Here is a 23,314-nt window from a genome sequence, read left to right as displayed (position 1 = left end):
AGTCAATATGAACAACAATCTTCTATTGAAGTTGAAATATTTCAAAGAGGAAATGATTGCAATATTAAGAGCAATCCTACGTGGCCAACAATACTACTGCAACTAGTGAAAGCAGTGTTAAGTAGGTAACCATAATTATTAAAAGAAGATTGAACAAACATTTGGTTAACAGTTTAATGGATACATGTGTCAAATCCAAACGTTTTAGCTTAGAGACTAATGAGGCGGGTTTCTTTACCTGCTAAATAAACATGCATCCTGTGTCAGAGAAGACTACAATAGGGGACACGGACATATACGACAGGGCTTTTAAAAATGGCAATATAAAAGTGTGTGACTATTAGCCCTTGAAAGTTTTAGTCAATTCATAATGTCCACCACATGTTGCTCTGGATGAGTGAAATTGGCTGTACATAAGAGGGGATTTTTATCTGAAGATAAAACTTTAAAACCTTGAAAGTAATCAAAGAATATTAATTGGCCAACTGTTTAAAGGCATGAGTCGTTTCTGCTAAATTATGCCCTCCTAACTAAATGTATTGTTACTAGGATTAAGACGATCACATCCACAGTGACTTACAGACATCCTCCGTTAACCCATCTTTCACCTGTACATTTTTAAGCTCTGCACACTAACAGAAGTTCAGGTTAAAAATGTATACCACTACATTCCAACAGTATGAACAAGACAAGCCGCCAGTATTAATGCAGGACACAGAATAGAGGCTCACAAACAACTTTTTTCAATGACTTTAACAGGAGACATACACCCAAAAAAAGTAAAACACCATCTCCTCATTACAATCTGTAAGAACAAAGTGAAAGAGTTCATCAAACATTACATAAAGCACCTCTTCCAGGCTAACATTGGTACACAGTTCTGATTCGTACACAAAAAACATGACTTTTCATTCATTCATTAATTTCTGAATGTTATTGTTGTTAAATAGGCCTGAGCAATTGATCAGAATTTTATAGAAATCGCAATGTCCAAATCGCAGGATGTGAATATTTCTTAATTTCATAATACCATTTCCAGTGTGTATTCCACAAACTGAAAAAATAATCTAAAAAAAAATCCCACTATAATTATGTTAACACATTTTTGTTTTTATAAAATTGAGAATAATGAAACAAAAATGATAATTTCCTCCAATATTGTAAATCATGTCCCAATTGCAATATCAGTCCAAGAATGTCAAACTGTTCAGCCATAATGTTAAAAACCAACTGGGTAAAGCAAATGAAAATATATCCAATGCTTACAATCTGTGTGTTAAGATGACAAATGCAGTAGGACAAACTCACTCAATTGAATAAAAATAAACAACCCATGCATTGGTATTCACAAGAATTAGGTTATAAAATTAGAAAATCAATTCTCTGTCAAAGCTCCCTTAAGAACAATGGTGATGTAAGAGATGAAAAACCTACCTGATGTAAAATAATCAAGCAGAGAAAGCAAACCGATGCATCTTTTTCTTTTCTTAACCACCTACACTCAACACGCCTCCTGTTATAAATAATTAAAATCATCTAGAACATAAATAAGTGTTTTTCTGAGTGATGGTCATCTGAACCAGCCAGACGACGTCATGTGCAAATAAAAACAAGAATCAATCTACTATTCCTTATACGTCCCAAAACATCCTCATATCTTGCCCTTTTTTTTTAAAGATTGTTTTGGCTTTCCGCCTTTAGTTTTTGACAGGACAGTTAGGTGAGAAAGGAAAACATGAAGAAGATTGTCACAGGTCAGATTTGAACCCTGGACCTCTGTATTGAGACATAAACATCTCAGTATGTGTGCGCCTGCTCCACCACTGATCCAACCTGGCCAGAGGCAGAAGAAAGTACGGTTTCATCTTAAACTGTTAGAAATGCATACATGCAAGACACTTGATCTCTTCTCTATGATGTAGTTTTTTTTCCTTTACATCCTGAAATAAGACCTTTGTGAGATATGGGGTTTATCTAGGGCAGTTTTCCTGGCATCCACTACTACACCACATGAAAGAAATAATGAACAGCTTACCAAACATTGCAATATGTTGATAAAAAGTATGGATGCTTGATGAGGCATAAAGTGAGATTAAGCAGTAAAATGACCAAAATAAAATGACAAGAAATAAGAGTTAAAGCACTGTTTTGATAATGAAGTGTATGCCTTTCTCCAGAACAGTCTTTTCTCTGTTTTATGAGGAAATCAGTTCTCCACCCAGAAAAAGGTCTTCTTTCTCTATCAAACCAGGACTCGGCAGATGTAAACACATTAGACACATGTTTAACAGAAATGGCAATTGTCAAATAGATGACTAAGTCTTTAAGGAGGATACGTGGTGGCAAAAAGTAGTAAAGTAAACATTGACCATCACACACTAAGGGTGTTGCCCAGAATTCCTAAGAGCAACACAAACAGGCAGACAGAGCTTCAAATGATCCTAACAACATCAAGGCTTGTACTGATTGAGTACACTGAATAATTTTAGTACAGTAGTTTCCTACTGTACAATAATTGTACAATTCAGATTTTTTGGTTGTTTTTTCCCTCCAGAAATATTCCATAACTAGCCAGACCTGCTTAAGAGTTGAGTATTTTCTGTGAAAGTTATCTGTGCATAACTGTTGTTCACTGGCATGAACCTTTCATAATGAACCTGAAACAGTTTTTTGTTCCTGATCAAATCATGTACAGCTTGCATTTAGTCCAGGACCAAAACAACCGTTCCTGTAGAAATATTGCAATATCTTAAAAAAAAAAAAAAGAATCGTACCAGCCTTATGTGCAACATGTTAAACATTCTTTTGACAATATATACAGAGGTGCATTGTGTTCCTGTTCATGTTGCATATGCTACACAAAGCTTAATATAGCTCATTAAAACCCATTAATGGACAGTTTGGACTAGTCTCCAGTGGCAGCCATGTCAGCTCACTGCAAAAAGTGCAGTACAGAAAAGGACAGCAACAGGATGCTTGTGTCAAACGTGAATGATACATAAATTCCCCAGAGGTGACACAAAGCAAAGTCTAAACTAAATAAACTCCAAATGTTCATTCAAAGGTTGATTAAGACACAATTATTTCATTCCAAGTAGTAGAACAAAGAATGTATGTTCATTTTAAAATTCCATTTACAATTTTAAAATTCAACAATAAAAGATAATAAAACACTAGTGGTTGCAGGAGTTTGTAAAATGCCCATTGGGCCACTTCCCACGTGTGCAGTGTGTGTGTGGGTAGAGAGCATCTCTGTCCCCCCCCCCGTTTACAAACTAAACATTATACATATTTTTTTTTACATCTCCGTGGGTGGCAGCCTTTACTAATTTATTCTTATTCTTAACAGAGGGCGTTGAGTATTAGAGAAGTCAGTGAACGTGTGTTTCCAGTCAGGGTTGATTCAACTATCGGGGACTTTTAAAACTCACTGGTTGACAGTTAATGTGTTGACTAGTTCATTATGACACTTTCTAAACTTAGCTTAAAATGTTATAACCTCTTTGATCCGGACAGGGTAGAGATGTGTGTAGGTCAGTTCTTGACCTGCTGTTAAGCAGTCTCCATTCCTTCTCTCTACTTACCCTTTCAAACTACTGTTGTAAGGAGACATCTGACCTATGACTTTTAGGCTCAATGAACCCTAAGATTGTATTCAAAGAGCATTAAAAATGCAGTAGTGCAGGCTTACAATTACCAACTGCACCTGATATAATCATTTAGCCAATTAGGCAGCATAAAAGCCACTTTCTCCACATTGGCAGGGATTGAGCAGCTACCTGGTACCATTACCACTGAAAACATTGTCCCATGAATCAGCAGGGGCTGCTGGAGCCCACAGTGATAAACAGTAAGGCCAGTGGTTCCACAATGTTGACAAACTCTTTACTGCTATGACCGGGGGACAAACCAATGTTGGATCTGAGCTATCCCGTGCTGTATTTGGCCCATGTAGAACTCTGCATTTCTGGAGAAGTCCTGACAGACTGACGAGTGAGCATCGCCCAGAGCACAGTAAAGGGCGGTGCCACCCACACTGATCACTACGGTAACCAGACACAGCAGGAAAAGAAGCAGACAGGAGTCTCCACCGCCAACATCTACAGAAAAGAGAAACAGAGGGAAAGTTGGAGGGAAGCAGACAGTGGATTAATAACAAAGCCTTGAAAAGTTTTTAGATTTTCTCTACCATTGTTGACAATGTTGCAACAGATCTGTATATATTTGGTGTAAGTTACCCAGTCTTGAATATAAGCCAATCAATGTTACAAATTGGCTCACTTATAGTGAGGAAATTTACTAGTCCTATTTTTATGAAATCTCTGATCCGTAGGCTATAAACACACAAACACACCAGGTTCGTAGCCATCTTCAGGGACTTGGAAGTGGACGCGTCTTTTAGCAGGGACGTTGTCGTGTTGGGGCTCTGAGCTGGCAGACCCACTCTTGTTGTCCACACAAACTTGCCGCTTCTTCAATATGGAAACCAAGCCAGAGGAAGGAGACATCTGACAAGCAAAAGACAAAAAAACAAAGAGATGTTAGGAAGCACAGACACATATATCAACAAAATATAATTTATATTTATACCAAAATAAAATTTGATCTGTTCATCTTTATACAAAGACACTGACAACATTGTGTGCAAACATGTTGGGTGCACCACACCAGCCATACCCACCAGGTATCAGGAAATCACACAATCAACAGTATTTAACTTTATAACTATCGACGCTCCCCCTACACACTTACAGTTGTTTACAGTCAGTAACACAGTACCATGCACTGCTTCATGTCCCCCTGAGACTAGATTTCTCTGTGTTGTTGGTCTGGAAAGAGCCAGCGGTGTCACTCTTTGCCGGCACCCGGGTAACCTGCAATTTCCACCAACTGCAGAACGGCTGCAGATCTGTCCGGAACAGTGGCGGAGTCAATAACTTTCCATTAAAGTCAATGTGTGTGTTTCCACTGACTACGGAACGGCTGCATTCCATCTCTGTCCCAGCTCCGGCAGTCCGCAGCTCTCCGGAGCAGATACGCACAGCTTCTAGTTTTGCCGGATGGCGGAGAGCTCCGCAGCAATTCAGCACTCAATCAAAATAAATTACACCGTGCTCAAGGCGGATCATATTTCCCTGCAATACACAGTGAACACATCGTAATGGGCGGAGACAGGCCTGAGGTCAACAGGTCATAGGTTTTGTAGTTCTGTTCATAGAAATTATCCCCCCATCCATCTTCATCAGCTTATCTGGTATCGGGTCGTGAGGGCAGCAGCTCCAGCAAGGTACCCCAAACTTCCCTTTCCCGAGCCACATCAACCAAGTCAAGTCAAGTCAAGTTTATTTCATCCATAAAAATGGAAATTACAGTGCTCACACTCCAGCGCTGACTGGGGGAATCCCGAGGTGTTCCCGGGCCAGGTTGCAGATATAATCCCTCCACCTAGTCCTGGGTCTTCCCTTAGGTCTCCTCTCAGTTGAACTTGCCTGGAACACCTCCCTATTGAGGCACCCGCGAGGCATCCTTACCTGTTGCCCCAACCACCTCAACTGGCTCCTTTTGACGCGAAGGAGCATCGGCTCTACTCCAAGTTCCTCACGGATATCTGAGCTTCTCACCCTATCTCTAAGGGAGACGCCAGCCACCCTCCTGAGGAAACCCATTTCGGACACTTGTACCCTGGATCTCGTTCTTTCGGTCATGACCCAGCCTTCATGACCATAGGTAAGGGTGGGAACGAAAACTAACCAGTTGATTGAGAGCTTTGCATTTTGGCTCAGCTATCTGGGTGCAGGGTGCTGGCCCCAATAGGTAGTTATTACTTTAGACTCAGAGGCTGAGAGCTAGATAAAATGTAACAAATAATGCCAGGATATATTTTATATTGCAGACTTGTAAGTAATCTAACGCTTCATCCACAACAGCATTCATGCAAATGCATCAACAATAAATACCATACAAATGATATCAATGTAACCTAACTTGCTAAACATATAAACATTCTTCCTAACTCGTCCACAGCAAAGCATGATAATGTACACACCTCCTCTACAGTGATGAGTTTAGCCATGTCGTCCAGTGAGGATGCTTCTCTAATTATGTCAACTCGATTAATTTTGTACTCATCCTCCTCCTCCTCCTCTTCCTCCTCCTCATCTTCCTCTTCCTCCTGCTCCTGCTGCAGGGATAAAGAAATCCAGTTATAACTTACTGTACATATCAATATACAAACATCACCAATTCATAAACCTGGAGCAATGGAAAACCTCATCAACAGAACAAAACAAATACGATACTCAATCTGGTGTCAAGTCATTGTAGAAAGTAAAATTTAATTTATTTAATTACAACCCAAACAACCAAACTAGGAGTGCACAGATGACATAAATGACAGACTTTAAAATTGCGCTTGTATTTCCCTATATTTACTTTTATTTACAAATTCTGATATGTACCTGGGTCTCCTCATGTAGCTTCTCCTCAGCTAGGGCTTCCTGGTGCAGCTGTTGTACCTCCACCTCTGCCCTTCTGACCGGAGTCTCCACTAGGAGAGCTTTCTGACATAGAGGAGAGTCTCGTTCCTTCTCCTTCTCTTCTCCATCTACCTCACCTTGCATCTCCAAATTCCCCGCTGCCTCCGCCACGTCCCTCTCCTCTCTGCCTCTTTTTGCCTCCTTCTCCTGTGCAGGACCTAAATCTCCTCTCTGCTGCTCTGCAGGCTTGGACTGATCCATTTCTCCAACTGTAGAGAGGTGCAGTCCATTTCCTATGAATGAAATGGTGTATCCTTCCACTCCTTCTGCTTCTCCTCCCTCCTTGTCGCTGCCTTGCTTGTCAGTCAGCTGATCTCCATAGAAACAGTCCTTTCCCTCTACTTCCCAGTCTGGGTCTTCCTTGTCCTTTTCGGGGATCTCAGGGGAATTGAGCCTATCAGTCAACTTAAAGGATGGTATGACTGAATGGCTGCTTTGAGAACAGAAGGAGTCTCCGGCTCTCTGCTCTATCCCTTTGTCATCCTGATGGGCTGGATGAACAAGAGAAACAGAGAATTAAGATGAAGAGTGGTGGAAAGTGTGGAGGGATGTAGAAATAAAAGTAGATAGTAAGGGGGAGGGGACAGAAAGATGTTTTAAACATTGAATAAAGAGAGTTGAAGAATAAATCAGTTCTTTGTGTGTTTCTCCACAGACAAACAAAACCTCTTAAATACATCTTTTCAACAGAGTGTACATTGCAATGGGAGCTGCTGGCATCAGATTTTCCATGTATCCATTCACTAATCTCTCCTGGGTTTCAAAATCTTTTGCAAGCTCCCTGTTTTCCATGTGATATCACAAATGTCTTAAGTTTGTCAACACAAACAGTAAACCATAGCAGGGAGTCCATAAATGCTACATGTGCCAGAAAAAAGGCAGACAGTATTCTGGCATGTTCGTAGCAAAAGTTTTCTTGATCTCATAACAAAATCCTTCGCCTTACAGTCCGATACATTCCTCTGTGTGTGTGTGTTTGTTAGGGGTGTGCAAAAAAATAAAAAATAATAATCGATTCACAGTTGTATTGCGATCCAAGTTCTACAGATTTTAAAGATGTCTCAAAGATGTTTTAAAGGTCTTTCTCTAAAGGGATCCTTTTTATAATGTTGTCAGACATTTGGAATAATATTCTGAGCCCTTCAGTGGCTTTTGTGAAGGTAAATCAAGAACAAGATTGTTGTTCCCATCAGTCACTTAGACATAAAAACATGGGAAAATAGGGTGGAAAAAACGACAGTTACCATTTAAGAACCACTTAATTGCTTTTTCCAAAATTTAAAAATTAAATTGGGAGATGCAATTGAAAACTCATCTCCTTCCTTTCGGTTGAAAGCTATGGAAAAAGCTAGTAAGCAGACTTGGAGAAGGGATATTCCTACCCTGACATGACATAAATGAACCCACTCACTCACCTGAGGTACATGAAGACAGTGCACCACCTTCTTCAAGTGCAGGCCTCAAAAGGTCCAGAGATACACACTGTGTACACACACACACACACACACAGACAGACTTTAAAATTGAACCTATGATTACATGCACACTTAACTTAAGGTGTACACTATGGACACTTAATAGATATTTTACATGCAACATGTTAACATTGCCTCAATTAGTAAAAAATACACATTCATTCTGCCTTATTAATCTTATTGTACTGTATGTACATTCCCTATGTCATACACACAGACACACACAACAATGATGAATGTCTTACCACAGCATTTCTAGCTCCTGGTCTATGAACAGAAGACAGAAAGAGAAACAGAGTGAGATCGTTAGAGTATTGACAGTCAGTTCTTGGTTTTGGGAAATGAAGACGTGAAACATGGGTGACCCCTCTCTACTCTCCCAATCTAATATTAGCTGGAACACATTTCTCTGGCCATTACAACGTGTGTGTGTGTGTGTGTGTTTGTGTGTGTGTGTGTGTGTGTGGTGCCAATGAAACCCAAGCAGTGTGATGGCTCAAATATCTGAAAGTGCAGCAGCAGCAAAGAGCCATATGTTTAAACTATCACTGTGCACACTGCACACACACGCGCAAACACACACACACACGTATGGTGTGTGTCTGGCAGTTATAATACACTTTGGACTTCCTATTAAATAATTAAAAATGCTAAGGTGGGCTTCACTTGACTAATTTGTTACACTTGCATGAGCACATCAAACAACAGCCACTTTTACACACTCCTCACCAAACAACACAATGCACACACAAAAATTCTTTACTACAGATCCACAATATTTTAATTAATTGATTATTGTCAACATTTTCTGGAATATTGCAACAACTTGCAAATATGTCCCCACACACTTACCATACAGTGTTTTTAAGACAGTCCAGGTAAATATGCTTGTACACAATCTTAACTAGAGTATGATGAGAATATTGGTATTCATTTAGGCTTTGTTCTTCCCTTACAGAGATTTAGGTTAGCAAAGAGTAGAAAGTCAAAGACAAAAAAGGGGAAACAACCTTGCTCAGTTTTAAGTGAGTAAGTAAATCCAAACCTGTCTTATTGACACTTGTTTATTTTACTTTAAAATTTTAGTCACAAGCATACATCTAAGCAGGTACATATTAGTGATTTCCACAGGAGACTGGTGAAGCAAAGCATTTGTGTCAGTCCTAATCTGACTTTTCCAATCAAAGCAAAACACATCTCAGACCTATTTCTGCAGTGAAAATGATGTTATATTTTTCTCTGACTTGGTTAAGACAGTTAACAAGCATATTTCCCCAAAATGTTGGACTGGATTGTGATTTAGGTGACAATAAATACTCCATTTAGGAAAAAGTACACGCAAAGAGAACATTAACACACCCACAAACATGCATGCATGCAGACTGACCGACTGTGCGTCTCGCAGATGTTTTTAAGAGTGTCCAGATGTTGGGTTGCGAGGTCTGAGAAAGAACCTCTACACTGACTTTCTAAGAGAGACGGAGATACAGGGAGTTACAAGCATTGTTACAACTATGAGGAAGCCTCTAAGAGCTGAGCTCCCTATAAGCATTACACATACAATAAATAGGATCCATAATCCTGAATGTTTCCTGATGGAATTGAAATTATAAGATCACTTAAATACATTAAATATATATTATTGGCATCCTATGGACAAGACACAGAGGTTACAGTTATACTGTTGAGTAGTTTTATGCTTGATAGCACAAGCAATGACAAGAATGAAATTCAGTAATTTGTAATGCCTCAATAAAAAGTGCAACTGTTTCATAGTACAATACCTTTTTAGGTTTAGTCTGTATAAAATTCTTGTATTTACTATATTGTCATACTTAATTCTTTGCAAGTTAATATCATTGATAAGACTTCTATTTTTAGATGCCCAAAACCCAATAAATAATATATATATATATTTACATATTAATACATACAGTATACTACTAAGTATGTTACATGGACAACATAATCTACATTTTGGTACAGTTTAGCTTGAAAGTGTGGGCACCCCAGGTAAATATTTGTATTAACGTGCATTAAGAAGCCAAGAAAAGATGGACAAATCTCCAAAAGACTTTAAATGACAGATTAGACACTCGTAAAATATGTCACAAAAAGTTAGATTGGATTTCCATCATTTACACTTTCAAAATAACAGAAAACAAAAAAATCGCGTCTGCAAACGTTCTGGCACCCTGATTTTCAATTATGTTGAGGTCAGGAGATTGTGAAGGCCATGGCAAAACCTTCAGTTTACGCCTCTTGATGTAATCCACTGTAGATTTTGAGGTGTGTTTAGGATCATCATCCATTTGTAGAAGCCATCCTCTCTTTAACTTTAATAATTAAATTTTTTTTGTTTTCTGTTATTTAGAAAGTGTAAATGGTGGAAATAAAAATCTAATTTTTTGTGACATATTGTACGAATGTCTAATCTGTCATTTGACGCCTTTTGGAGATTTTTCCATCTTTTCTTGGCTTATTTATGCACATCAATACACATTTTTCCCTGGGGTGCCCAAACTTCCAAGCCCCACTGTATTTGTGCATCCGATGCTTGTGTACTTTGTGTGCATGTGCGTTACCCCACTGTTCCTGTAGTGCATTCAGATTGACCAATACTCTCTGATGATAGAGTCTCTCTAGTCGGATGCACCATAATGCCCGCTGGTCTGAACAGCACAGGTTAAGAAACACATTAAAACACACACATGCACGCATGACTAACGTAATAGGATAACAAAGAGAAAAGAAGGCAGGAGAAGAGGGGGAAATTAGAGTTAGACCAAAAGAGATAGAGGGAGAAAGCACCGGGGTGCTGTTACTCATGTTTATGGATATGAGCAGTCAGAACACAACCCTTCTTTGACATGGCTAAAGGCTTTCTCTCTCTCTCTCTCTAACTAGCCTTATATACATGCATGACATAGCTAAGCTAGCTATCCCTTCTCTTTCTTCCCTCCAACTGTGTCTCATATTTTTGATTAATCCTGTCAGAATTTTCAATTTTTTCTCATTCTTGCTATCCCGCCTTTCTTCCTCCCTTTAACCTACTCTGCTTTATACTTAGTCTTTATTGATTGTAAGTGTTTGCATGTATGAGAGCGTCTCTTTCAGATTGTGAGAATGCACTGTACAGTGACGGTCAACATTTTAAAAAAATGGTTAAGGATCAAAGAACCTTTTGATTTGCTAACAGCTAAAACGTTCAACTGATTAGCATTACCTAATGTCACTAAAAGGAAGCTCTATATCAATCCAGGAAACGGCTTTGTTAGTGACTGTTGATAACCATTTTTTGACTGTTTACTTGGAAAGGCCCTTTAAATGCTGCAATCTTTCCTCATCTGACAAGTGAATTGTTTTGTCAACATGTTATCTATCTTCCCTCGGTGTATGTGTGTTCTTTCTCTCTGCCTCTCCGACTTGTGGGCCTTCTGTGTAAACCAGCTCAGCTACAGGTGCTTTTCCTCTCCGTTTCACCTTCTGTAATTACCCCTCTTCATGTTCTCCTTGTCTATTCTGTCTCTTTCGTGCTTCCTTATCTCCTTCTGTTCAGTGTTTTACCTTATCCTCTTCTTATTTCACAAGTTCTTTTCCACTCTTTTCTCCTCCATGTATTCCTGTACTCCTCCGGTAATCCACAGAAAGTCGCTTCAAATCCTCAAGCTCTTGTGGTGTGTTCACACCAAACGCGAAGTGATTTTTAGTGCAAAAAAATAAGTCAACGCAGAGCAATGTGTGTTACGATGTGCCACGAAAGCCTATCAGTGTTAAAGTTCTCCTGTAGCATAGACCGGATTGAAAAATCATGCATTCTAAGAATTTTTACCTTTGCGTCTTGCGGACAGACCTGACAAAGCAATGACACAAGCCCAGACGTTCACTTCCTGATTGGGTCTTATCCGTCATGACATGTCCTGCCCTGATTTGTTACACCCCTATCCTGTGACCCTTTCCCGGAAGAAAACAAACGATGTCAGCCTTGACTAATTGGTTAATTCAACATGGATAACAAATTACAGGTGTTGCTGACCTTGTCTAGCAGCTGTTTTGCTGTTTTATTCTGCTATTACTGCCCACAGGAGCAGGAGGCAAGCTATTACTCAAGCAGTTTGCGACACTTCCCATGTCCAGTGGCATAATTAACCTAATATCTATCTATCTATCCATCCCAGCCTGAAAAATGCACATCACATGACCATTCACGTACACTGGGCATGCACGTGAATGTTCATGTGATATGTGTTTTCAGGTACTAGTATGGATGGATATTATTTCTGAAATGGTCATAAAGCGCTTGTGAGGACGTGCTTGTTAATAAATGCAGTCTTAAAATGTAAACGTAATAGTGTGGACATACTCCAAGTACAGTGAGTGAAATAAATCAGATTAGAAATCATAGACAAGTGAAGGTTAGCCAAAGAAAAACACATGAATAAAAACAGCAATGTTAGTGTAATGGAGGTAAGGGAATGACACTCATAGCACATATTAAAATAAAAGCTGGCCCCCAACATATTCATAAGGATACAGTCTTTCTGAAGGACAAAGGCCTCGGCAATCTGCAAAGAGAGAGACAGACATTACTTCTTTTTTTTTCTTTTTTTTTAAGTGCATGCTTTTAAAATGCAAGCAAGCTACCAGAGTCTGGCCCAATGGGTTATTGAACATGACATAGGATTAGTTAATGAGTTAGATGCAAGAAAACAGCTAGAAAAAACGTCAATCTGGAAAAAAGAAACACCATACTATACAGAGCTGTAACTGTTCTGCTACTGCTGAAATGGCTTCTATAATCATTAACTATGGCAGAAAAATGATCCTGATATCTGAAACATAGTGAAACAGTTAAGCACGTCCCTAGCATTTAGGAGAGACAGTGAAAACAAGAGTAAGTGTAAAGCAAGACACCGCAAGAAACCATTTTAGACACTCTACCTCTCTTCAGCAAGTGTCGCTTTCATGCTGCTCAGCTGACCTCAGAACAAGAGAAGTGTGTGTGTGTGAGAGAGATAGAGAGAGAGGAGAAAAGGAGGGCACAAAAGGCTCTCACATTTCTAATGAAGTGAGGGGCAGTGACGACTGAGCGACCTCTATAGGGTGAATGTACTGACGTGGTCCAGATTCAGAAGTTGGAAAGAGAAATTTGTTTTCTGTTTTTTACATCCGTTAAACATCCGTAGACAGGGCTCACATATCCACAAAAGTACAGTCTACTATACTGTACTGTCACTTCTTGAAATATAGAAAATGTTTTTTATTTTTGCACAAAACATGACAAACACTTTTAAATTCAATAGAATAAACAAGACAGACTTAACTGAATGCAAGTATTTTTATCATAAAATTTAAAACATTATTGACCTTTATGCCTTTGTGTCAACTTCAATTAGGCCTGAAAACAATTGCTCATTTGGACCAGTTGTAGAACCTTTGTACCTGTTGTAAAGCTGATGCCAGAGGAGCAATCATTTTCTATAATTACTGAAAGTACATTTTCTTTTAAAATCTTACTGACTGGGGACAGTTGAAATATTAAAGTTAGTGACTGTCCTTTTAAACATCTTCCAAAGTCACTATTGTAGCAGAGCTTACACACAAGCAGATTTGTGCTATCATGCCTCTTTTCTTATGAAGATGTGTTTAAATACACATGAATGCGTACGCAGAGACGCGAGGAGGTATAATCAAGGATACATCAATTAATCCTCTAGGGAAGTCTTTTTACCTGCGGCATGTACTGTAAACAAAGAGGCGTGACAAAAAGACAAAGAGGAAAAAGTAGAGAGAGAGAGAGAGAGAGAGAGAGAGAGAGAGAGATCCACGACCCTGCGGTTAATCGACGGATTGGGCAACATTCTTATGAATAACGAGTGGGTAAAATAATACATAATTAACGTGGCAAATATTAACGTTCTCTAAAATGTGAACAAAAGCTTCCTCATTATGATTATTTCAGAAGTAAAAGGTCTAGTTTTGTCTCCTCGGTCAAAATTACTTAGTTAGTTTTGCTTTTTAAAAGTAAACAGAAATTCTAAAATACAAAAAAACAATGAATAGCTGCTGCAGTTGTAGAACAGGTCATATTTATTGGATGTTGCTTTCAAACCACGGCTTGGACAGAAACTGGGAATTAGGAAAGAGCTCAGATGACAAACCAAGCCGATGGCGGGGGACTGTGGTGTCACCTCTCGTCCCCTCTACTCGCTTTTGTCTTGGCCAAAGATTAGCATTGGAATACACCGCAGAGATTACAGCCGACGACCGGGTATTAAGTGCGTTCTGCGCCTATGTGAGAGCAAATACCTTTCCACACCAGCAGGCCGTGGTGATCCACTCGTCATTTAACAAGGGAAACCGGATTACGTTGTTAGGATACCGACAACAAACAACGAACACCCCACTGCTGGCTCGTTAGCGCTTGCTAATTTCAGCCAACATGCCTTCATCAGACACTAGTTACAGAAAATTTGCAAAACAAAATTGTCACTCATCTGGCCACAGCAATGTGCTTTTCATCAATTTGACAAGAGCGTGTGAATTAAACATTAAGTTCTTACATTTTACTAATTCAGAGGCTGGCCTGCTGGCTGGTAAGCTTGCTAGCTTGCTAGGGGGCTAACTGTTTAGCGGTGCAGAGAGAGAGAGGTTTATTAAAGTCTTTATATTAAGTATAGTTTATTAATGTTAGTTTGTTTTGCAATGTGTAAGTATGTAGAGATCTTTTAAAAGACATGTTTTTGTTGTAATAAATATTCCTATGCAAGTAGTTATGTATAACTCATTGTACATTTGCCATCTTATGGACATAATGTGCAAAAAAACATATTCCAATCATTTGAACATTCAAGAGTAATTTTTGACCAATTTTGACAGCTCATATGTGTATTTGATTGATCAGATGAGATGAAAAATAAAAAGGAGCCCTGTGTCCTCATGTTTTCAAGCTAAACAGCCAATCATGATCATGATGAATTGGCTGTTTGGCCAACTACGCTGACTCAACATTAAAGGCAGACAAAGGCAGACGCTTGGCGACGGTGGGGGACACACCGCACACACTAGGCCGGCGTGGTGTGTCAGGCTTTCACATACACACCTGTTTGACTGGAAGAAAGCATTGCTCAGGTGTGCCTGTTGTAAATTTACATTTGTAAATCAAATTGACAGAAATATTCACACACACACCCCATAACAAACATGTTCTGTCATGCAGGTGTGTGTGTGAGAGAGAATTGAGCTGAGAAAGACTTAGAGTGTATGTTTTCATGTAGTGTGCATGTGGCATGTGTGCGTCCTTGCGTGCATGTCTGTGTGTAGACACTGAAGACACCCATGCCTTAGGATAGAAAGTGTCATTCTGATTATAATGCTGAGCGGATAACTGTGATTTTATAACTTTTGCTAGGGCAAGAGGTTAAAGAGACTAAAATGACAGAAAGAGAGCAAGAAAAACTTAAAGAAACTATAAAGAGAAGTGTGTCTGTTTAAGTGAGTGACTGAAATAATTGTTAGTGATCCACAGCTCACAGTATCTGACATAACTTTGCCAAAGATAACACAGACAGGTTACCTGGTGTAGGTACTGTGGTAGGTGAGTGTCATCTCCTCTTTGTGCCAACTCCTCCAGAGACTCCAGCAGGGTAGGGCTTGGAATATGCCCTGTGGTGCAGCTGGAGACTGAGAAACAAGTGGGCACTGGTGTGGAGGTAATGTGTTCCCAATTTGACGTTATATGTCCTGTGGTGGTAGTGAATTCTGTACTGGTAACCATAGGCCCTGTGGTGAAGGTAAGGGGTCCTGCACTCAAATCGGTGGAAGCAACAGAAGTATTAAGCCTTGTGGTGCAAGCAGTTACTGTAAATGTCTCTGCAGTTGAGGCGATAGGTCCTGTGGAAGAGGTGACATGATTTGTAATGAAGTGGGTATTCTTTGCTATCTCGTCTGTAGCTTCTGTGATGCAGGTAGGCCCATGTGGGCTGGTAGGCCTGGTGTCTGAGGTTGTAGCAAGTGTATTAGAATCTATAGGCCCTGTGGTGAAGGTGGGTCCCAGTGTAATGGACCCTGTGGTGGAAGCAATTGATTTAGTATTATGAGAGTCCACTTTGACATCAATCTGGCTCAGTTCAACCTGACTGGTGGGATATGTTGTTTCTGGACCGACCACTGGAATGACAGGAGATGTAGGCTCTGGACTGGTCCCGGGGCTGAAAGCACATGGAGTCTCTAACAGACTACCTACAGAGGGAAAGAAAGACAGCAGCAAACCAAAAGAGAGATTAGAGATAGAATAATGACTATACTACCATAATGACACTTTGATTTAAAGATTGACTGAGGATAAGTTATTGTTACAATATGTTGTTAATAAATGTTTTATATTTGACAATGTAATGTGGTTCATTGCGAACAAAGGTCAGATATTATATTGCCTAAAAGGGTAGTCTAAATTTTTTTAACATGTGCTTAAAAAAAAAGAAGAAAAAAATCGAATCAAACTGTGACCTTAGAATCAAAAGTATAATCAAGGATTTGGAGAATTGTAACACCCCTACTAAACATACAGATGTAACTATGGGAACGGTGTTCGCTAACATTTTTCACAGTAGTTCATACACTGTTGGTCCAAAATGTGACAACAATGGAGCAGCCCAGATTTTAATTTTGTGCGAATGTGTGTGCAAACGTAGACATGGAAAAATGAGAGCTATAAACTGGTTTTGTTTGACAAACACTTTGACAGATTACCATGTCTGGCTTGAAAGAAAGAAAGACTTTGTGTGTGTGTTTCTCTACTCTGGTTTACTGATATACCATTTATTACTTTTTTTTCCTCCTCAGGTCCTTTTATCTTTCTCTTCCTCCATCCCTCTCCTCAATTTCCGTTTTTCTCTCATCCACGTGGCCTTCTAACATCGTATTTGTCCTGTATATAATCCCCCCGGTCAGCCTGACCTCAATCCATAATGCTGAACACTTAAAAACACACGAAGGACCTTATAACAGGGAGTAGGCCAGACACAGACCAGAGCGTTGGCCTTCATTACACTGTTGCTACTTGAACAGAAAGCTATAACTCTGTTAACTTAACTATAACTTTGTTTCTGTAGCTATTCACAATACTCTACCTCCCCAGTGACAAACAACAGAAGGAAAAACTAAGTAAAATAAGACTTAAAGTAAAACGTAAGAAGCATAGACATCAAACAGTACAGTGTGTGAAAGTGTGTATATCCATGTGTGTATATAATATGATTTTCTCTTTCATGTGTGTATGTACCCTACCGGTTTCTGAATAGGAGGAATCAGTCATTGGAGTGTCTGGAGACTGGCAGCGAATTAGACAGCTTGATTCCTCTGACTCTTCCTCCTCTTCTTCTTCCTTCATCACCTCATCAACATCTTCTTCCTCATCGTCTTCTCTTCCTCTTCCACGCTCCTTCTCGATGTCCTTCCCATTGTTGTTGACTGGGGCTTTTTGGATGATCCCTCCTCCGTCTTTGTCTTGCGATGGACAGAGACGTTGAATCTCTGTGAGCGTGTTTGTCTGGTTGAGATTGCGAGTTTGGGCAGTGAGAGCTTCAGGGCTGGGGAGGTTATCACAGAGGTCCACCCCACCCACCTGAACTTGTGACATTACTCGGCCCTCCCTCTCAAGCCCACCTAGAGATAAATAAAGGCTCAGTCAAATTTCCAATATAAGAAAGTAAGAAAACCAAAGAACAATTGAATTCCTACGGATGTTATTCAGTTGACAGTAACTCCATATGTATATGTCTGCTGTAACTTAAGAAAAAGCAACCAAAAAATAGCAAAAAAACAGCACCCAGCCTTCCTCAACAGCTTTTAGTTGATGTTATTTTCAATGTGAATCACATCTCATTTGTAAGGATGGTGTGGTTTTGAGGAAGCTGTACTTAAATAGGTTTAGCTTATATTTTGTGGAATGCTTTAATGAAAATACAAACACTCACCCCCATTATCCATCTGGCACCACCCTCACAAGGTCAGCGGCGCCTATTTGACAAGGCCTTATTCAAGTCTGCAGGGATGAGGCGAGAGAAGACAGGCATATATTAATGTAAGAACGTACAAGGAAGACAGATAAAGTCAGACTCCACGAAGAGACAACAGAGAGAGTGAGAAAGGGAGGGACACAAAACAGGTTAAACCACATTCCGAGTAGTCAAATTAAATTTATAGAGCTTATAGAGATTTTAAAAATAAACCTTCAGAGTGTAACGTTCCTACCAACACCTTGAATTGCAGTATAATGGTCAATGACTGCAACCCCTTGCACACCACGCTCTCCAAGCAGAAGAGCATGTTCAGTAGTAGGCTCCTGTCTCGCAAAACTGACAGGCTGCGTAGGTCCTTTGTCCCTAGGGCCATTAAGTGTTTCAATGCTACACAGAAGGTGAGGAGTGTGATTGACGGTGTATGCTCTGCACACTGCCCTTTGTACCAGGCCTGCATTTGGGGGCCTTGATACATACAGTGCACTAGCTGCAAACTACCCTAGACTAACCTGGTCTGGACTGATTGGCACTGTTAACTCCCTTATTGACTATTTGCCACCTGTCCAGCTTGCCTCTATGGTCAATACACCACGTCTTTTTGGACAGTTTTCAACTTTAACTTAAACTTTTCTTCAAGTCTTTTACCAGTGTCTGTATAGTTAAGTAATGATTACTCTATTTTTGATACATTGTGTAGCCTGTTGTACTTGAATAGATATAGAATTTGCACTGGCAAGGTACTTGCACTGACACTCTCTTGCACTATGATACCATTGCACCTTTCTACATTTTTTCCACACCACTCCTTTAAACACGCTACTATCTAACTTTACTGTAAGAGCACACTTTTGATATCTTCCTCTGTATTTTTGTATTATGTATGTGTGTTTGGATGTCATATGTCTGCGTGCCTATGTGTATGTATCGTGTGTATAAGATCCTGGACATCTTCATTTCCTTAAAATAAAGTATCTCTATCTATCAATGTAGACGGTTATTTGACATTATAGAGATTCACACTTTCCCTAACTCTGACAACGTATCATATAGAAAAAAACAACAACTGGAAACTTAACAGCCCAAGTCCTTAAAGGGAAACTATTATATCGCATTTTCAGGATTAATACTTGAATTTTGTGTTTGTACGAGAACATGTTTACATGCACTTTGCTTATCTCATACTGACCGTGGCTGTGGCACCTGTATTCACCCTCTGTATAAGATGCTCTGTAGGAGCAGCTGTCTCTTTAATACCTTCGCCCTAGGGCGCTTTCTGGAATGTCCGGAGTCACCACTCCATGTTTCACTGAAGAGGGTAAGCCTCTCCTCTCTAAGCGAAGGTCCGTATGGTGTCATTTTAACGAAGCTGCAAAGTCATCAACTGCAGCTAGCATCCCATTGACTGCAATTCATTTTGGCGCTACTTTGACAGTAAATACCTTTACATCTGAATTGTTTTTAAGACTCTATTTGTCTATTGTTGATTTCTAAAGAAACACGACAATGTATAAAAGGCTCCATTAACTTCTATTTCACGGTATGGCTCCGTAAGTTTTTTGTAAAAATAGGCTAACAATTGTGTCATAACCATGCCACTTGCTTAATTACTAACGTTAACTAGCATGTTAGTTAGCAGTAATTACTCTGTGTCTATGTTATCTCATAACACATACCTACGCTCTCCGTCTCTGCTGATGGGGAATGATTAAGATTTCTTTTGGCACAGCTACCAGAGGACTTGACTTTCAGACATGTTACCCACGTCACAGCTACGTCATCAAGCTCAGTTGGAGGCTGGGCAGCAATGCCTAGCCATCACTGGAAAAGCGCTTCTATTTTCCTTCACTGGTCTCCGTCCAGAACAATGGGATCTGTTGGTCCACTTCTTTAACTGTCTATGGTTTCAACAGTTGAAGCTGGAGCTAATGCAACGGAGTAGCTAACAATATAGCAGGACTTTGTACCGTGAAAAATCACCAATAAAAGGCTTCAATAAAGTTTTGGCTATGTTTGAAAATCCATTGTAGATTTGACAAAGAAAACACAGGAAAGCATAATATGTGACCTTTAGCCTGTAAGATACGACTGACTAGGTAAACACGGTACAGTTAATCATAACTTATTTTGTGAAGTGCTTCCCACAAACACACACATATGGCTTGTCTTGAAAGACTGCAATGACTTTGCCCCCTATCCCTGGCTACAATATGCATGACTGAATCCTGCGCCAACAGTATTATTGACATGCAGATATTTCAACTCCACAAAAACCTCCACAAACACACATCTAGGCTAATGAAAGCATGTCTCAGAGGAATATGGCTGTCCTGGTTTCCCACTGAACTCAGCTATTTGTTCTTCCTGTAACCATGTAAAGTCCTGGTTAACACACCTAGCACAATTTGGATTCTTTGTACACAATGTTATTGAAACTTTTATGGACAATCAAACGCATATAGGCTAATTTGTAACACATACAAGTGTCAGAAAGAAAAATCTTGGGAGAAGAGTCCATCAACAAATCAGCGTTGAGGGCTGCGGTTTCCAAAGGGAGGTGAGAACCTTTGGGATGTCACAACCATCTTGCCTTCATGTTGCACAAGCTTGACATTTTAAAAAGAGAAAGTGCCTTCTGCACATGTTATATCAAGCTGTTTTAGTCTCCATCGACAGTGTTTAATTTCAGGAATTGTTCAGGTGCTGTCAAATAACCAAATGTCCTTAATTTTAGGCTGGATGTCTCACACCTTCCCCTTTCTTTGTGTTGGCATTTTTAACTTTGATTTAGGATGTTTATAACTGCTCCTTATAGCTCTGCAGAGTAAATCAAGACAGCTACACCATCTGTCTAATATAAGTTGACTAAAACAAATTCTGAACGAGCACAATCAAACAAAACAAGTTCCGTCCCAAGGGTATTTTGCAAAGACACCGTTGCTCTGTCCGGTGCTTAGACTGACTGGTTTACAGAAATGCCAATAAACCTGAGCATGTTTTTTGGGTTTAAAGAAATGCCAATAAACCTGAGCATGTTTTTCTCCCATCCTGGAATGCTGTGTGGACTAAACAGACCTTCCTATGCAGCGCTGTGGAGGAAGGTCTGGCAATGCATGCTTCCTAGATGGCTTTAAGATACATACAGAAGTCAGTATTGCATTTCTCACTCCAAACTCTAAATGTCCTTCTGGAGGATAAAACAGTACCAGCACATGACAAACAACTGTGACATTAAGGCTTGTGTAACAGACCTTGAGATTACGCATACAGGTGTTGCTGTACTGGTCATACATCTTTCTTGTGCTTTGTTATGTTTTTTATGTTTATGTTATGCATTGGTGTTGGTCAACAGTTAAGGCCAGCATGTCTCAAACTTTAGACATTACCAAGAATAAATGCTCAAATAAATACAGCAGGAATAACAGGCATGCTGTAACTCTGCCCTCAGGTAGATTAGTTTGAAGAAACTAATTGAAAGGAAATGTGGCTAGTTGGAGACAGATTCTGTCTTATTAACAAAGTTATAAAAAGGTTTCTTTTTTGTTTGTACAGTTCATTTAATTTTTGGGAAAATTCCACCTTCACTGGAGGAAATTAGTCGACTCGAAACCAAACTTGTTTTTTTTTACCAAGAACTGCATCAATTTGATCTATAAGAGACCTTAAAAATATAAAAGGCAATTAAGACTAATTTTGTGTTTGATAAATTGTTACGTATAATGTTAACGTTACATTGATTTAAATGTGTATATAAACAAAAAGTACCTGACATTAGCTAACCTTTTTAGAGAGGTAAAGTATGTCTTCGCATTCCTAACGTTATGGCTAGCTTGCTATATTTAACGTTAGCTAGCTAGATAAATTGATGATCGGGAGTCAAAACACATGCAGTGACTGTCATTTCCCCCATGACAACGATACGACGTTAACAATTCCACGCTAGCTAGCTAGTAGCTAACAGTTTGTTGGCTTATAAACCTACGATTAAGCTAGGTCTAATAAGAAATATAAACTTACTTTAGCGTGTTACGTTGCGTTAAAAGTAAAACAGAGATTAACGTTAGCTTGGTCTCTATCGTTACGGTTCAAGTTAGGTGTTGATCAACGTTGCGCTTCTTGACAGGCTAGAAAACGTTTGAGTAACGTTAGTTAGAGATAGCCAATAACAAACATAACCTGATATATAGCTAAATAACAATAACGTGAACGTTACCTAGCTGTTAACGCTACGGTATACTGCTTTTTGCTAGCTAACTTACGTGAGCTAACGTTTACCGACCGTATCACATCTGGCCAACATACCGCGGAGATTTGAAAAAAAATATATACAGCTACACCTTAATTTGTTCTACATTCATCATTTTCAAATCATTGGCTAGACATTAACACATTCAGCGACACATCACAACAATCAAACGGTACTTACGGCTGAAAAGGTTGGCTGAATGGTAAAAACTCGGGCATTAGACACTTTGCTGCGGATGTTGTAACGTTAATGACTGTAGGTGTAACCAGCAGTCAGGGGTCGTTGCTACCGCTGTCATCACGCCTGCTGTTGTTGGAGGGAGCAGGATGCACTGTCGCCACCTTCTGTATCAACACAGTCAGTATGTGATTGTGTTTTCACTCAGTAGGTTTGGACATTTCTTACATTTTTAGTAGGTTTGGACAGTTCTTCAATTTAAGCCATTGCTCCGATTCTCTAAGAGAACCTATTTTTACCTCATGATGTTGGCAAAACAATATATTTGGGGGACAGCTAGTGTAGACTCAAAGCAACCTTTGAATCAAAAAACCTTACCTTAAAAGAGACAGGCGATCAAATCTACCAAATGTTTTTTACAATTAAGTAATTTATTTGAGTACCAGTATTTTTGTGCAGATGTATTATTGCTTCGCATGTATAACATGAAAATAGATAATTTAAGCTTTCAGGATGTTTAGGTATATGGGAACACAGTTCCAATAATAGAACAAAAGCATACCAACCTAGTGAATAACAAACCTCTGTGGAATCAGGGAATAATAATAATAATAATAATAATAATAATAATAATAATAGATGCCAACATCAGACAAATGGTTTGAGCACTTACTAAAATAGACTAAAACCAATGTCTTCCCACACTACATTTCAAAATTTAGATTTAATTATTTCTTTTAAAAAATTCTATTACACACATCTTACGTCATCCATAAAACATGACATTTTAGTCAGATTTAAAGCTTATGCACACACAAAATTACAAAAATATACACAGACTTGATGCTAACAACTTCTTCC

At 39.3% G+C, this 23,314-nt stretch overlaps 1 protein-coding gene across 2 annotated transcripts; it reads right to left on the bottom strand.

Moving 5' to 3' along the window:
* Positions 1-2,548: 2,548 nt before the first annotated feature.
* Positions 2,549-22,640, bottom strand: cnsta (consortin, connexin sorting protein a). Of its 2 annotated transcripts, none has more exons than XM_034870265.1 (13): positions 22,457-22,640; positions 17,989-18,056; positions 17,300-17,677; positions 15,588-16,252; positions 12,546-12,576; positions 10,597-10,683; positions 9,399-9,480; positions 8,257-8,278; positions 7,952-8,018; positions 6,459-7,027; positions 6,047-6,181; positions 4,355-4,508; positions 2,549-4,100 (listed from the first exon to the last, which is right to left on the bottom strand). In XM_034870265.1, exons 2-13 carry the CDS (start codon positions 17,999-18,001, stop codon positions 3,892-3,894), a joined length of 2,412 nt encoding a protein of 803 aa, XP_034726156.1. In that variant the 5' UTR covers positions 18,002-18,056; positions 22,457-22,640; the 3' UTR covers positions 2,549-3,891. The 2 variants fall into 2 exon arrangements, with proteins under 2 accessions (XP_034726156.1, XP_034726164.1); XM_034870273.1 differs by having other exon boundaries at positions 6,047-6,175.
* Positions 22,641-23,314: the final 674 nt, after the last annotated feature.

The sequence above is a fragment of the Etheostoma cragini genome, chromosome 1, assembly GCF_013103735.1.
Source record: "Etheostoma cragini isolate CJK2018 chromosome 1, CSU_Ecrag_1.0, whole genome shotgun sequence".
NCBI classification, from domain to species: domain Eukaryota; kingdom Metazoa; phylum Chordata; class Actinopteri; order Perciformes; family Percidae; genus Etheostoma; species Etheostoma cragini.
Note: the sequence above shows the minus strand (reverse complement) of the source record. Positions and strands in the feature narration are given on the sequence as shown.